Genomic DNA, 15,491 nt, shown 5'->3' on the forward strand with positions numbered 1-15,491 from the left:
AAAGATTTTCTATTGGGTTCAGGTCTGGAGACTGGCTAGGCCACTCCAGGACCTTGAGATGCTTCTTACGGAGCCACTCCTTAGTTGCCCTGGCTGTGTGTTTCGGGTCGTTGTCATGCTGGAAGACCCAGCCACGACCCATCTTCAATGCTCTTACTGAGGGAAGGAGATTGTTGGACAAGATCTCGCGATACATGGCCCCATCCATCCTCCCCTCAATACGGTGCAGTCGTCCTGTCCCCTTTGCAGAAAAGCATCCCCAAAGAATGATGTTTCCACCTCCATGCTTCACGGTTGGGATGGTGTTCTTGGGGTTGTACTCATCATTCTTCTTCTTCCAAACACGACGAGTGGAGTTTAGACCAAAAAGCTATATTTTTGTCTCATCAGACCACATGACCTTCTCCCATTCCTCCTCTGGATCATCCAGATGGTCATTGGCAAACTTCAGACGGGCCTGGACACGCGCTGGCTTGAGCAGGGGGACCTTGCGTGCGCTGCAGGATTTTAATCCAATACGGCGTAGTGTGTTACTAATGGTTTTCTTTGAGGCTGTGGTCCCAGCTCTCTTCAGGTCATTGACCAGGTCCTGTCGTGTAGTTCTGGGCTGATCCCTCACCGTCCTCATGATCATTGATGCCCCACGAGGTGAGTTCCTGCATGGAGCCCCAGACTGAGGGTGATTGACCGTCATCTTGAACTTCTTCCATTTTCTAATAATTGCGCCAACAGTTGTTGCCTTCTCACCAAGCTGCTTGCCTATTGTCCTGTAGCCCATCCCAGCCTTGTGCAGGTCTACAATTTTATCCCTGATGTCCTTACACAGCTCTCTGGTCTTGGCCATTGTGGAGAGGTTGGAGTCTGTTTGATTGAGTGTGTGGTCAGGTGTCTTTTATACAGGTAACGAGTTCAAACAGGTGCAGTTAATACAGGTAATGAGTGGAGAACAGGGGGGCTTCTTAAAGAAAAACTAACAGGTCTGTGAGAGCCGGAATTCTTACTGGTTGGTAGGTGATCAAATAATTATGTCATGCAATAAAATGCCAATTACTTAAAAATCATACAATGTGATTTTCTGGATGTTTGTTTTAGATTCCGTCTCTCACAGTTGAAGTGTACCTATGATAAAAATTACAGACCTCTACATGCTTTGTAAGTAGGAAAACCTGTAAAACCGGCAGTGTATCAAATACTTCTTCTCCCCACTGTGCTGTGTGATACCCACTGTGGTGTCTTCCCTGTTTATCTGTGCTGTGTGATAGTTTGTGTGGTGTCTTCCCTGCTTATCTGTGCTGTGTGATAGTTTGTGTGGTGTCTTCCCTGCCTCTAGTTTGTGTGGTGTCTTCCCTGCTTATCTGTGCTGTGTGATAGTTTGTGTGGTGTCTTCCCTGCCTCTAGTTTGTGTGGTGTCTTCCCTGCTTATCTGTGCTGTGTGATAGTTTGTGTGGTGTCTTCCCTGCCTCTCTGTGCTGTGTGATAGTTTGTGTGGTGTCTTCCCTGCCTCTCTGTGCTGTGTGATAGTTTGTGTGGTGTCTTCCCTGCCTCTCTGTGCTGTGTGATAGTTTGTGTGGTGTCTTCCCTGCTTATCTGTGCTGTGTGATAGTTTGTGTGGTGTCTTCCCTGCCTCTCTGTGCTGTGTGATAGTTTGTGTGGTGTCTTCCCTGCCTCTCTGTGCTGTGTGATAGTTTGTGTGGTGTCTTCCCTGCCTCTCTGTGCTGTGTGATAGTTTGTGTGGTGTCTTCCCTGCTTATCTGTGCTGTGTGATAGTTTGTGTGGTGTCTTCCCTGCTTATCTGTGCTGTGTGATAGTTTGTGTGGTGTCTTCCCTGCTTATCTGTGCTGTGTGATAGTTTGTGTGGTGTCTTCCCTGCTTATCTGTGCTGTGTGATAGTTTGTGTGGTGTCTTCCCTGCCTCTCTGTGCTGTGTGATAGTTTGTGTGGTGTCTTCCCTGCCTCTCTGTGCTGTGTGATAGTTTGTGTGGTGTCTTCCCTGCTGTGTGATAGTTTGTGTGGTGTCTTCCCTGCTTATCTGTGCTGTGTGATAGTTTGTGTGGTGTCTTCCCTCTTCCTGCTTATCTGTGCTGTGTGATAGTTTGTGTGGTGTCTTCCCCTGCCTCTCTGTGCTGTGTGATAGTTTGTGTGGTGTCTTCCCTGCTTATCTGTGCTGTGTGATAGTTTGTGTGGTGTCTTCCCTGCTTATCTGTGCTGTGTGATAGTTTGTGTGGTGTCTTCCCTGCTTATCTGTGCTGTGTGATAGTTTGTGTGGTGTCTTCCCTGCCTCTCTGTGCTGTGTGATAGTTTGTGTGATGTCTTCCCTGCCTCTCTGTGCTGTGTGATAGTTTGTGTGGTGTCTTCCCTGCCTCTCTGTGCTGATAGTTTGTTGCCTAAAGGGTAAAGGCCACTGAGTTATTTTACGATATAGCTACTCTACACTGTCATCAGATAGAGCCTGAGATTGAGATGGTCGTGCCACAACTGATCTCCAAATAGTTTCTAATGTATTATGTTGATTCCTTGATCCCACAGAGGAGGAAGAAGAGAGGCGCTATGACAGCGACGAAGGACTCAATGATGTAAATACAACGATACCATCCTCCAAAGACACGCCAACAAACTCTGCTGCGACTGGCCCAGCTGCTAAACTCCAAGCCAATCAGAAAGCCAGGAGCAAGGAGGAGAGGCAAGGTGATGATGTGAGCATGCCCAGTGTGGCACTGAGGAGGAGAGGAGCCCCCTGCAGGCCAGGCCCTGCTACTGTAGATGGGAGATGCCCAGAGCTCCAGGAGCCACAAGGGGCTAGGAGAGAACCTGTACCCAGCTGGAGGGTCTCGTTAGTGGGCAACAGCCTCCAGGACAGCAGGGGGGTCCAGGGACCAGTGGCGGAGGCAAAGAGGAAGATCTCGGGACAAGAAAGCTTTCTGGGAAAGGTGAGGTGGGAGAATGGAAGGGCCCGTGGGGGGGGGGATCTCTAGGTTCATCAAAAATGGCTTCCTCCTCTGTTAAAATCTCCCTCAACTACTTGCGACAGTTAAGATGCACGTGTTACGGTGTCTCCCTTGCTACATGGTAATCATGATCATGGTCTATAATACTAGCCTGTCCTGTGTGGTTTTTCCAGAGGAGAGGCTGCTGGCTGGAGACTGAGACCCAGAGAGAGGACACCACCAGGGCCAAGAGGAGCAGGAAGAAGCAGGTGGGGATGGGGGTCAGAATGGGCATGGTGGAGGAGGGATAGGGGCAACCAGAAAGAGGCAGTGAGGAACAGGAAATGACAGTTGGTGGCGAATCCTGAGTAGAAACAACAGGGAGAGTACAGTAGAAGAGAGAGGTGGCGTGACTCGAGGGCATTCAGTGGCAGTTGGAACAGTGAAGATGTTAGGCAGTTGGAACAGAGATTATGTTAAGCAGTTGGAACAGAGATAATGTTAGGCAGTTGGAACAGAGATAATGTTAGGCAGTTGGAACAGAGATAATGTTAGGCAGTTGGAACAGTGAAAATGTTAGGCAGTTGGAACAGAGATTATGTTAAGCAGTTGGAACAGAGATAATGTTAGGCAGTTGGAACAGAGATAATGTTAGGCAGTTGGAACAGTGAAGATGTTAGGCAGTTGGAACAGAGATTATGTTAAGCAGTTGGAACAGAGATAATGTTAGGCAGTTGGAACAGAGATTATGTTAGGCAGTTGGAACAGTGAAGATGTTAGGCAGTTGGAACAGAGATTATGTTAAGCAGTTGGAACAGAGATAATGTTAGGCAGTTGGAACAGAGATAATGTTAGGCAGTTGGAACAGAGATAATGTTAGGAAGTTGGAACAGTGAAGATGTTAGGCAGTTGGAACAGAGATTATGTTAAGCAGTTGGAACAGAGATAATGTTAGACAGTTGGAACAGAGATAATGTTAGGCAGTTGGAACAGAGATTATGTTAAGCAGTTGGAACAGAGATAATGTTAGGCAGTTGGAACAGAGATAATGTTAGGCAGTTGGAACAGAGATAGTGTTAGGCAGTTGGAACAGTGAAGATGTTAGGCAGTTGGAACAGAGATAGTTTTAGGCAGTTGGAACAGTGAAGATGTTAGGCAGTTGGAACAGAGATTATGTTAGGCAGTTGGAACAGAGATTATGTTAAGCAGTTGGAACAGAGATAATGTTAGGCAGTTGGAACAGAGATAATGTTAGGCAGTTGGAACAGAGATAATGTTAGGCAGTTGGAACAGTGAAGATGTTAGGCAGTTGGAACAGAGATTATGTTAAGCAGTTGGAACAGAGATAATGTTAGGCAGTTGGAACAGAGATAATGTTAGGCAGTTGGAACAGAGATAATGTTAGGCAGTTGGAACAGAGATAATGTTAGGCAGTTGGAACAGAGATAATGTTAAGCAGTTGGAACAGAGATAATGTTAGGCAGTTGGAACAGTGAAGATGTTAGGCAGTTGGAACATGAGCAGTTAATGTTAAGCAGTTGGAACAGAGATAATGTTAGGCAGTTGGAACAGAGATTATGTTAAGCAGTTGGAACAGAGATAATGTTAGGCAGTTGGAACAGTGATGATGTTAGGCAGTTGGAACTGAGATAATGTTAGGCAGTTGGAACAGAGATAATGTTAAGCAGTTGGAACAGAGATAATGTTAGGCAGTTGGAACAGAGATAATGTTAGGCAGTTGGAACAGTGAAGATGTTAGGCAGTTGGAACAGAGATTATGTTAAGCAGTTGGAACAGAGATAATGTTAGGCAGTTGGAACAGTGATGATGTTGGGCAGTTGGAACAGTGATGATGTTAGGCAGTTGGAACAGAGATTATGTTAAGCAGTTGGAACAGAGATAATGTTAGGCAGTTGGAACAGTGATGATGTTGGGCAGTTGGAACAGTGATGATGTTAGGCAGTTGGAACAGATATGATGTTAGGCAGTTGGAGGAATGAGGAGAAGCTATATGTAACCTAACTGGAAAGGTAATAGAAATGTGCTTTTGGCGAGTTTCCTTGACAGCACACAAAAGTCTTAAACTATGGCGTGACCTATTTTACCAAAGGGATTATTAGCTAACTCTGTATGGGTGGATCAGTTTAAAACAACCGTGAATGAGTCAGCTGGTGAGATATACGGACAATGAATAAGACTGATGACGTGTGTGAGTTGCCTTTACTCCAATCTACTGTGTTCTGGTGAGAACAGCCCTGAGGTGGATCTCAACACCAGTCTAATGTCTTCTGGTGAGAACAGACCTGAGGTGGGACTAAACACAAGTCTAATGTCTTCTGGTGAGAACAGCCCTGAGGTGGGACTAAACACCAGCCTAGTGTGTTCTGGTGAGAACAGCCCTGAGGTGGGTCTCAACACCAGCCCAGTGTGTTCTGGTGAGAACAGCCCTGAGGTGGGACTAAACACAAGTCTAATGTGTTCTGGTGAGAACAGCCCTGAGGTGGGACTAAACACAAGTCTAATGTCTTCTGGTGAGAACAGCCCTGAGGTGGGACTAAACACAAGTCTAATGTCTTCTGGTGAGAACAGCCCTGAGGTGGGACTAAACACAAGTCTAATGTGTTCTGGTGAGAACAGCCCTGAGGTGGGACTAAACACCAGTCTAATGTGTTCTTGTAAGATCAGCCCTGAGGTGGGACTAAACACAAGTCTAATGTGTTCTGGTGAGAACAGCCCTGAGGTGGGACTAAACCAACCCAGTGTGTTCTGGTGAGAACAGCCCTGAGGTGGGACTAAACACCAGCCCAGTGTGTTCTGGTGAGAACAGCCCTGAGGTGGGACTAAACACCAGCCCAGTGTGTTCTGGTGAGAACAGCCCTGAGGTGGGTCTCAACACCAGCCCAGTGTGTTCTGGTGAGAACAGCCCTGAGGTGGGACTAAACACCAGCCCAGTGTGTTCTGGTGAGAACAGCCCTGAGGTGGGACTAAACACCAGTCTAATGTGTTCTGGTGAGAACAGCCCTGAGGTGGGACTAAACACCAGTCTAATGTGTTCTGGTGAGAACAGCCCTGAGGTGGGACTAAACACCAGCCCAGTGTGTTCTGGTGAGAACAGCCCTGAGGTGGGACTAAACACCAGCCTAGTGTGTTCTGGTGAGAACAGCCCTGAGGTGGGACTAAACACCAGCCCAGTGTGTTCTGGTGAGAACAGCCCTGAGGTGGGACTAAACACCAGCCCAGTGTGTTCTGGTGAGAACAGCCCTGAGGTGGGACTAAACACCAGCCCAGTGTGTTCTGGTGAGAACAGCCCTGAGGTGGGACTAAACACCAGCCCAGTGTGTTCTGGTGAGAACAGCCCTGAGGTGGGACTAAACACCAGCCTAGTGTGTTCTGGTGAGAACAGCCCTGAGGTGGGACTAAACACCAACCCAGTGTGTTCTGGTGAGAACAGCCCTGAGGTGGGACTAAACACCAGCCCAGTGTGTTCTGGTGAGAACAGCCCTGAGGTGGGACTAAACACCAGCCCAGTGTGTTCTGGTGAGAACAGCCCTGAGGTGGGACTAAACACCAGCCCAGTGTGTTCTGGTGAGAACAGCCCTGAGGTGGGACTAAACACCAGCCTAATGTGTTCTGGTGAGAACAGCCCTGAGGTGGGACTAAACACCAGTCTAATGTGTTCTTGTAAGATCAGCCCTGAGGTGGGACTAAACACAAGTCTAATGTGTTCTGGTGAGAACAGCCCTGAGGTGGGACTAAACCAACCCAGTGTGTTCTGGTGAGAACAGCCCTGAGGTGGGACTAAACACCAGCCCAGTGTGTTCTGGTGAGAACAGCCCTGAGGTGGGACTAAACACCAGCCCAGTGTGTTCTGGTGAGAACAGCCCTGAGGTGGGTCTCAACACCAGCCCAGTGTGTTCTGGTGAGAACAGCCCTGAGGTGGGACTAAACACCAGCCTAGTGTGTTCTGGTGAGAACAGCCCTGAGGTGGGACTAAACACCAGCCCAGTGTGTTCTGGTGAGAACAGCCCTGAGGTGGGACTAAACACCAGTCTAATGTGTTCTGGTGAGAACAGCCCTGAGGTGGGACTAAACACCAGTCTAATGTGTTCTGGTGAGAACAGCCCTGAGGTGGGACTAAACACCAGCCCAGTGTGTTCTGGTGAGAACAGCCCTGAGGTGGGACTAAACACCAGCCTAGTGTGTTCTGGTGAGAACAGCCCTGAGGTGGGACTAAACACCAGCCCAGTGTGTTCTGGTGAGAACAGCCCTGAGGTGGGACTAAACACCAGCCCAGTGTGTTCTGGTGAGAACAGCCCTGAGGTGGGACTAAACACCAGCCCAGTGTGTTCTGGTGAGAACAGCCCTGAGGTGGGACTAAACACCAGCCCAGTGTGTTCTGGTGAGAACAGCCCTGAGGTGGGACTAAACACCAGCCTAGTGTGTTCTGGTGAGAACAGCCCTGAGGTGGGACTAAACACCAACCCAGTGTGTTCTGGTGAGAACAGCCCTGAGGTGGGACTAAACACCAGCCCAGTGTGTTCTGGTGAGAACAGCCCTGAGGTGGGACTAAACACCAGTCTAATGTGTTCTGGTGAGAACAGCCCTGAGGTGGGACTAAACACCAGTCTAATGTGTTCTGGTGAGAACAGCCCTGAGGTGGGTCTCAACACCAGCCCAGTGTGTTCTGGTGAGAACAGCCCTGAGGTGGGACTAAACACCAGCCTAGTGTGTTCTGGTGAGAACAGCCCTGAGGTGGGACTAAACACCAGCCCAGTGTGTTCTGGTGAGAACAGCCCTGAGGTGGGACTAAACACCAGCCTAGTGTGTTCTGGTGAGAACAGCCCTGAGGTGGGACTAAACACAGCCCAGTGTGTTCTGGTGAGAACAGCCCTGAGGTGGGACTAAACACCAGCCCAGTGTGTTCTGGTGAGAACAGCCCTGAGGTGGGACTAAACACCAGCCCAGTGTGTTCTGGTGAGAACAGCCCTGAGGTGGGACTAAACACCAGCCCAGTGTGTTCTGGTGAGAACAGCCCTGAGGTGGGACTAAACACCAGCCCAGTGTGTTCTGGTAAGATCAGCCCTGAGGTGGGACTAAACACAAGTCTAATGTTTTCTGGTGAGAACAGCCCTGAGGTGGGACTAAACACAAGTCTAATGTGTTCTTGTAAGATCAGCCCTGAGGTGGGACTAAACACCAGCCAAGTGTGTTCTGGTGAGAACAGCCCTGAGGTGGGACTAAACACAAGTCTTATGTGTTCTGGTGAGAACAGCCCTGAGGTGGGACTAAACACAAGTCTTATGTGTTCTGGTGAGAACAGCCCTGAGGTGGGACTAAACACAAGTCTTATGTGTTCTGGTGAGAACAGCCCTGAGGTGGGACTAAACACAAGTCTAATGTGTTCTTGTAAGATCAGCCCTGAGGTGGGACTAAACACCAGCCCAGTGTGTTCTGGTGAGAACAGCCCTGAGGTGGGACTAAACACCAGTCTAATGTGTTCTTGTAAGATCAGCCCTGAGGTGGGACTAAACACAAGTCTAATGTGTTCTGGTTAGAACAGCCCTGAGGAGGGACTAAACACCAACCCAGTGTGTTCTGGTGAGAACAGCCCTGAGGTGGGTCTCAACACCAGCCCAGTGTGTTCTGGTGAGAACAGCCCTGAGGTGGGACTAAACACCAGCCTAGTGTGTTCTGGTGAGAACAGCCCTGAGGTGGGACTAAACACCAGCCCAGTGTGTTCTGGTGAGAACAGCCCTGAGGTGGGACTAAACACCAGTCTAATGTGTTCTTGTAAGATCAGCCCTGAGGTGGGACTAAACACAAGTCTAATGTGTTCTGGTGAGAACAGCCCTGAGGTGGGACTAAACACCAACCCAGTGTGTTCTGGTGAGAACAGCCCTGAGGTGGGACTAAACACCAGCCCAGTGTGTTCTGGTGAGAACAGCCCTGAGGTTGGACTAAACACCAGCCCAGTGTGTTCTGGTGAGAACAGCCCTGAGGTGGGTCTCAACACCAGCCCAGTGTGTTCTGGTGAGAACAGCCCTGAGGTGGGACTAAACACCAGCCTAGTGTGTTCTGGTGAGAACAGCCCTGAGGTGGGACTAAACACCAGCCTAGTGTGTTCTGGTGAGAACAGCCCTGAGGTGGGACTAAACACCAGCCCAGTGTGTTCTAGTGAGAACAGCCCTGAGGTGGGACTAAACACCAGCCTAGTGTGTTCTGGTGAGTACAGCCCTGAGGTGGGACTAAACACCAGCCCAGTGTGTTCTGGTGAGAACAGCCCTGAGGTGGGACTAAACACCAACCCAGTGTGTTCTGGTGAGAACAGCCCTGAGGTGGGACTAAACACCAGCCCAGTGTGTTCTGGTGAGAACAGCCCTGAGGTGGGACTAAACACCAGCCCAGTGTGTTCTGGTGAGAACAGCCCTGAGGTGGGTCTAAACACCAGCCCAGTGTGTTCTGGTGAGAACAGCCCTGAGGTGGGAGTAAACACCAGCCTAGTGTGTTCTGGTGAGAACAGCCCTGAGGTGGGACTAAACACCAGCCTAGTGTGTTCTGGTGAGAACAGCCCTGAGGTGGGACTAAACACCAGCCCATTGTGTTCTGGTGAGAACAGCCCTGAGGTGGGACTAAACACCAGCCCAGTGTGTTCTGGTGAGAACAGCCCTGAGGTGGGACTAAACACAAGTCTTATGTGTTCTGGTGAGAACAGCCCTGAGGTGGGACTAAACACAAGTCTTATGTGTTCTGGTGAGAACAGCCCTGAGGTGGGACTAAACACAAGTCTTATGTGTTCTGGTGAGAACAGCCCTGAGGTGGGACTAAACACAAGTCTAATGTGTTCTTGTAAGATCAGCCCTGAGGTGGGACTAAACACCAGCCCAGTGTGTTCTGGTGAGAACAGCCCTGAGGTGGGACTAAACACCAGTCTAATGTGTTCTTGTAAGATCAGCCCTGAGGTGGGACTAAACACAAGTCTAATGTGTTCTGGTTAGAACAGCCCTGAGGAGGGACTAAACACCAACCCAGTGTGTTCTGGTGAGAACAGCCCTGAGGTGGGTCTCAACACCAGCCCAGTGTGTTCTGGTGAGAACAGCCCTGAGGTGGGACTAAACACCAGCCTAGTGTGTTCTGGTGAGAACAGCCCTGAGGTGGGACTAAACACCAGCCCAGTGTGTTCTGGTGAGAACAGCCCTGAGGTGGGACTAAACACCAGTCTAATGTGTTCTTGTTAGATCAGCCCTGAGGTGGGACTAAACACAAGTCTAATGTGTTCTGGTGAGAACAGCCCTGAGGTGGGACTAAACACCAACCCAGTGTGTTCTGGTGAGAACAGCCCTGAGGTGGGACTAAACACCAGCCCAGTGTGTTCTGGTGAGAACAGCCCTGAGGTGGGACTAAACACCAGCCCAGTGTGTTCTGGTGAGAACAGCCCTGAGGTGGGTCTCAACACCAGCCCAGTGTGTTCTGGTGAGAACAGCCCTGAGGTGGGACTAAACACCAGCCTAGTGTGTTCTGGTGAGAACAGCCCTGAGGTGGGACTAAACACCAGCCTAGTGTGTTCTGGTGAGAACAGCCCTGAGGTGGGACTAAACACCAGCCCAGTGTGTTCTGGTGAGAACAGCCCTGAGGTGGGACTAAACACCAGCCTAGTGTGTTCTGGTGAGAACAGCCCTGAGGTGGGACTAAACACCAGCCCAGTGTGTTCTGGTGAGAACAGCCCTGAGGTGGGACTAAACACCAACCCAGTGTGTTCTGGTGAGAACAGCCCTGAGGTGGGACTAAACACCAGCCCAGTGTGTTCTGGTGAGAACAGCCCTGAGGTGGGACTAAACACCAGTCTAATGTGTTCTGGTGAGAACAGCCCTGAGGTGGGACTAAACACCAGTCTAATGTGTTCTGGTGAGAACAGCCCTGAGGTGGGTCTCAACACCAGCCCAGTGTGTTCTGGTGAGAACAGCCCTGAGGTGGGACTAAACACCAGCCTAGTGTGTTCTGGTGAGAACAGCCCTGAGGTGGGACTAAACACCAGCCCAGTGTGTTCTGGTGAGAACAGCCCTGAGGTGGGACTAAACACCAGCCTAGTGTGTTCTGGTGAGAACAGCCCTGAGGTGGGACTAAACACCAGCCCAGTGTGTTCTGGTGAGAACAGCCCTGAGGTGGGACTAAACACCAGCCCAGTGTGTTCTGGTGAGAACAGCCCTGAGGTGGGACTAAACACCAGCCCAGTGTGTTCTGGTGAGAACAGCCCTGAGGTGGGACTAAACACCAGCCCAGTGTGTTCTGGTGAGAACAGCCCTGAGGTGGGACTAAACACCAGCCCAGTGTGTTCTGGTGAGAACAGCCCTGAGGTGGGACTAAACACAAGTCTAATGTTTTCTGGTGAGAACAGCCCTGAGGTGGGACTAAACACAAGTCTAATGTGTTCTTGTAAGATCAGCCCTGAGGTGGGACTAAACACCAGCCAAGTGTGTTCTGGTGAGAACAGCCCTGAGGTGGGACTAAACACAAGTCTTATGTGTTCTGGTGAGAACAGCCCTGAGGTGGGACTAAACACAAGTCTTATGTGTTCTGGTGAGAACAGCCCTGAGGTGGGACTAAACACAAGTCTTATGTGTTCTGGTGAGAACAGCCCTGAGGTGGGACTAAACACAAGTCTAATGTGTTCTTGTAAGATCAGCCCTGAGGTGGGACTAAACACCAGCCCAGTGTGTTCTGGTGAGAACAGCCCTGAGGTGGGACTAAACACCAGTCTAATGTGTTCTTGTAAGATCAGCCCTGAGGTGGGACTAAACACAAGTCTAATGTGTTCTGGTTAGAACAGCCCTGAGGAGGGACTAAACACCAACCCAGTGTGTTCTGGTGAGAACAGCCCTGAGGTGGGTCTCAACACCAGCCCAGTGTGTTCTGGTGAGAACAGCCCTGAGGTGGGACTAAACACCAGCCTAGTGTGTTCTGGTGAGAACAGCCCTGAGGTGGGACTAAACACCAGCCCAGTGTGTTCTGGTGAGAACAGCCCTGAGGTGGGACTAAACACCAGTCTAATGTGTTCTTGTAAGATCAGCCCTGAGGTGGGACTAAACACAAGTCTAATGTGTTCTGGTGAGAACAGCCCTGAGGTGGGACTAAACACCAACCCAGTGTGTTCTGGTGAGAACAGCCCTGAGGTGGGACTAAACACCAGCCCAGTGTGTTCTGGTGAGAACAGCCCTGAGGTTGGACTAAACACCAGCCCAGTGTGTTCTGGTGAGAACAGCCCTGAGGTGGGTCTCAACACCAGCCCAGTGTGTTCTGGTGAGAACAGCCCTGAGGTGGGACTAAACACCAGCCTAGTGTGTTCTGGTGAGAACAGCCCTGAGGTGGGACTAAACACCAGCCTAGTGTGTTCTGGTGAGAACAGCCCTGAGGTGGGACTAAACACCAGCCCAGTGTGTTCTAGTGAGAACAGCCCTGAGGTGGGACTAAACACCAACCCAGTGTGTTCTGGTGAGAACAGCCCTGAGGTGGGACTAAACACCAGCCCAGTGTGTTCTGGTGAGAACAGCCCTGAGGTGGGACTAAACACCAGCCCAGTGTGTTCTGGTGAGAACAGCCCTGAGGTGGGTCTCAACACCAGCCCAGTGTGTTCTGGTGAGAACAGCCCTGAGGTGGGTAAACACCAGCCTAGTGTGTTCTGGTGAGAACAGCCCTGAGGTGGGACTAAACACCAGCCTAGTGTGTTCTGGTGAGAACAGCCCTGAGGTGGGACTAAACACCAGCCCAGTGTGTTCTGGTGAGAACAGCCCTGAGGTGGGACTAAACACCAGCCCAGTGTGTTCTGGTGAGAACAGCCCTGAGGTGGGACTAAACACAAGTCTAATGTGTTCTGGTGAGAACAGCCCTGAGGTGGGACTAAACACCAGTCTAATGTGTTCTGGTGAGATCAGCCCTGAGGTGGGACTAAACACAAGTCTTATGTGTTCTGGTGAGAACAGCCCTGAGGTGGGACTAAACACAAGTCTAATGTGTTCTTGTAAGATCAGCCCTGAGGTGGGACTAAACACCAGCCCAGTGTGTTCTGGTGAGAACAGCCCTGAGGTGGGACTAAACACAAGTCTAATGTGTTCTTGTAAGATCAGCCCTGAGGTGGGACTAAACACAAGTCTAATGTGTTCTGGTTAGAACAGCCCTGAGGAGGGACTAAACACCAACCCAGTGTGTTCTGGTGAGAACAGCCCTGAGGTGGGTCTCAACACCAGCCCAGTGTGTTCTGGTGAGAACAGCCCTGAGGTGGGACTAAACACCAGCCTAGTGTGTTCTGGTGAGAACAGCCCTGAGGTGGGACTAAACACCAGCCCAGTGTGTTCTGGTGAGAACAGCCCTGAGGTGGGACTAAACACCAGTCTAATGTGTTCTTGTAAGATCAGCCCTGAGGTGGGACTAAACACAAGTCTAATGTGTTCTGGTGAGAACAGCCCTGAGGTGGGACTAAACACCAACCCAGTGTGTTCTGGTGAGAACAGCCCTGAGGTGGGACTAAACACCAGCCCAGTGTGTTCTGGTGAGAACAGCCCTGAGGTGGGACTAAACACCAGCCCAGTGTGTTCTGGTGAGAACAGCCCTGAGGTGGGTCTCAACACCAGCCCAGTGTGTTCTGGTGAGAACAGCCCTGAGGTGGGACTAAACACCAGCCTAGTGTGTTCTGGTGAGAACAGCCCTGAGGTGGGACTAAACACCAGCCTAGTGTGTTCTGGTGAGAACAGCCCTGAGGTGGGACTAAACACCAGCCCAGTGTGTTCTAGTGAGAACAGCCCTGAGGTGGGACTAAACACCAGCCTAGTGTGTTCTGGTGAGAACAGCCCTGAGGTGGGACTAAACACCAGCCCAGTGTGTTCTGGTGAGAACAGCCCTGAGGTGGGACTAAACACCAACCCAGTGTGTTCTGGTGAGAACAGCCCTGAGGTGGGACTAAACACCAGCCCAGTGTGTTCTGGTGAGAACAGCCCTGAGGTGGGACTAAACACCAGCCCAGTGTGTTCTGGTGAGAACAGCCCTGAGGTGGGTCTCAACACCAGCCCAGTGTGTTCTGGTGAGAACAGCCCTGAGGTGGGAGTAAACACCAGCCTAGTGTGTTCTGGTGAGAACAGCCCTGAGGTGGGACTAAACACCAGCCTAGTGTGTTCTGGTGAGAACAGCCCTGAGGTGGGACTAAACACCAGCCCAGTGTGTTCTGGTGAGAACAGCCCTGAGGTGGGACTAAACACCAGCCCAGTGTGTTCTGGTGAGAACAGCCCTGAGGTGGGTCTCAACACCAGCCCAGTGTGTTCTGGTGAGAACAGCCCTGAGGTGGGACTAAACACCAGCCTAGTGTGTTCTGGTGAGAACAGCCCTGAGGTGGGACTAAACACCAGCCCAGTGTGTTCTGGTGAGAACAGCCCTGAGGTGGGACTAAACACCAGCCCAGTGTGTTCTGGTGAGAACAGCCCTGAGGTGGGACTAAACACCAGTCTAATGTGTTCTTGTAAGATCAGCCCTGAGGTGGGACTAAACACAAGTCTAATGTGTTCTGGTGAGAACAGCCCTGAGGTGGGACTAAACACCAACCCAGTGTGTTCTGGTGAGAACAGCCCTGAGGTGGGACTAAACACCAGCCCAGTGTGTTCTGGTGAGAACAGCCCTGAGGTGGGACTAAACACCAGCCCAGTGTGTTCTGGTGAGAACAGCCCTGAGGTGGGTCTCAACACCAGCCCAGTGTGTTCTGGTGAGAACAGCCCTGAGGTGGGACTAAACACCAGCCTAGTGTGTTCTGGTGAGAACAGCCCTGAGGTGGGACTAAACACCAGCCTAGTGTGTTCTGGTGAGAACAGCCCTGAGGTGGGACTAAACACCAGCCCAGTGTGTTCTAGTGAGAACAGCCCTGAGGTGGGACTAAACACCAGCCTAGTGTGTTCTGGTGAGAACAGCCCTGAGGTGGGACTAAACACCAGCCCAGTGTGTTCTGGTGAGAACAGCCCTGAGGTGGGACTAAACACCAACCCAGTGTGTTCTGGTGAGAACAGCCCTGAGGTGGGACTAAACACCAGCCCAGTGTGTTCTGGTGAGAACAGCCCTGAGGTGGGACTAAACACCAGCCCAGTGTGTTCTGGTGAGAACAGCCCTGAGGTGGGTCTCAACACCAGCCCAGTGTGTTCTGGTGAGAACAGCCCTGAGGTGGGAGTAAACACCAGCCTAGTGTGTTCTGGTGAGAACAGCCCTGAGGTGGGACTAAACACCAGCCTAGTGTGTTCTGGTGAGAACAGCCCTGAGGTGGGACTAAACACCATCCCAGTGTGTTCTGGTGAGAACAGCCCTGAGGTGGGTCTCAACACCAGCCCAGTGTGTTCTGGTGAGAACAGCCCTGAGGTGGGACTAAACACCAGCCTAGTGTGTTCTGGTGTGAACAGCCCTGAGGTGGGACTAAACACCAGCCCAGTGTGTTCTGGTGAGAACAGCCCTGAGGTGGGACTAAACACCAGCCCAGTGTGTTCTGGTGAGAACAGCCCTGAGGTGGGACTAAACACAAGTCTAATGTGTTCTTGTAAGATCAGCC

The 15,491-nt window shown here is 50.9% G+C and overlaps 1 protein-coding gene across 1 annotated transcript in view; it reads left to right on the forward strand.

The window, feature by feature from the left end:
- LOC118379800 (BAH and coiled-coil domain-containing protein 1-like) overlaps window positions 1–15,491 on the forward strand; it is a 129,041-nt gene that overhangs the window by 100,353 nt on the left and 13,197 nt on the right. The window contains exons 15-16 of the mRNA XM_052471968.1: window positions 2,526–2,926; window positions 3,118–3,192. Coding sequence (XP_052327928.1) covers window positions 2,526–2,926; window positions 3,118–3,192 — 476 coding nt within the window. The remainder of the gene's footprint in view (window positions 1–2,525; window positions 2,927–3,117; window positions 3,193–15,491) is intronic.

Source organism: Oncorhynchus keta, chromosome 2 (assembly GCF_023373465.1).
Source record: "Oncorhynchus keta strain PuntledgeMale-10-30-2019 chromosome 2, Oket_V2, whole genome shotgun sequence".
NCBI classification, from domain to species: Eukaryota; Metazoa; Chordata; class Actinopteri; order Salmoniformes; family Salmonidae; genus Oncorhynchus; species Oncorhynchus keta.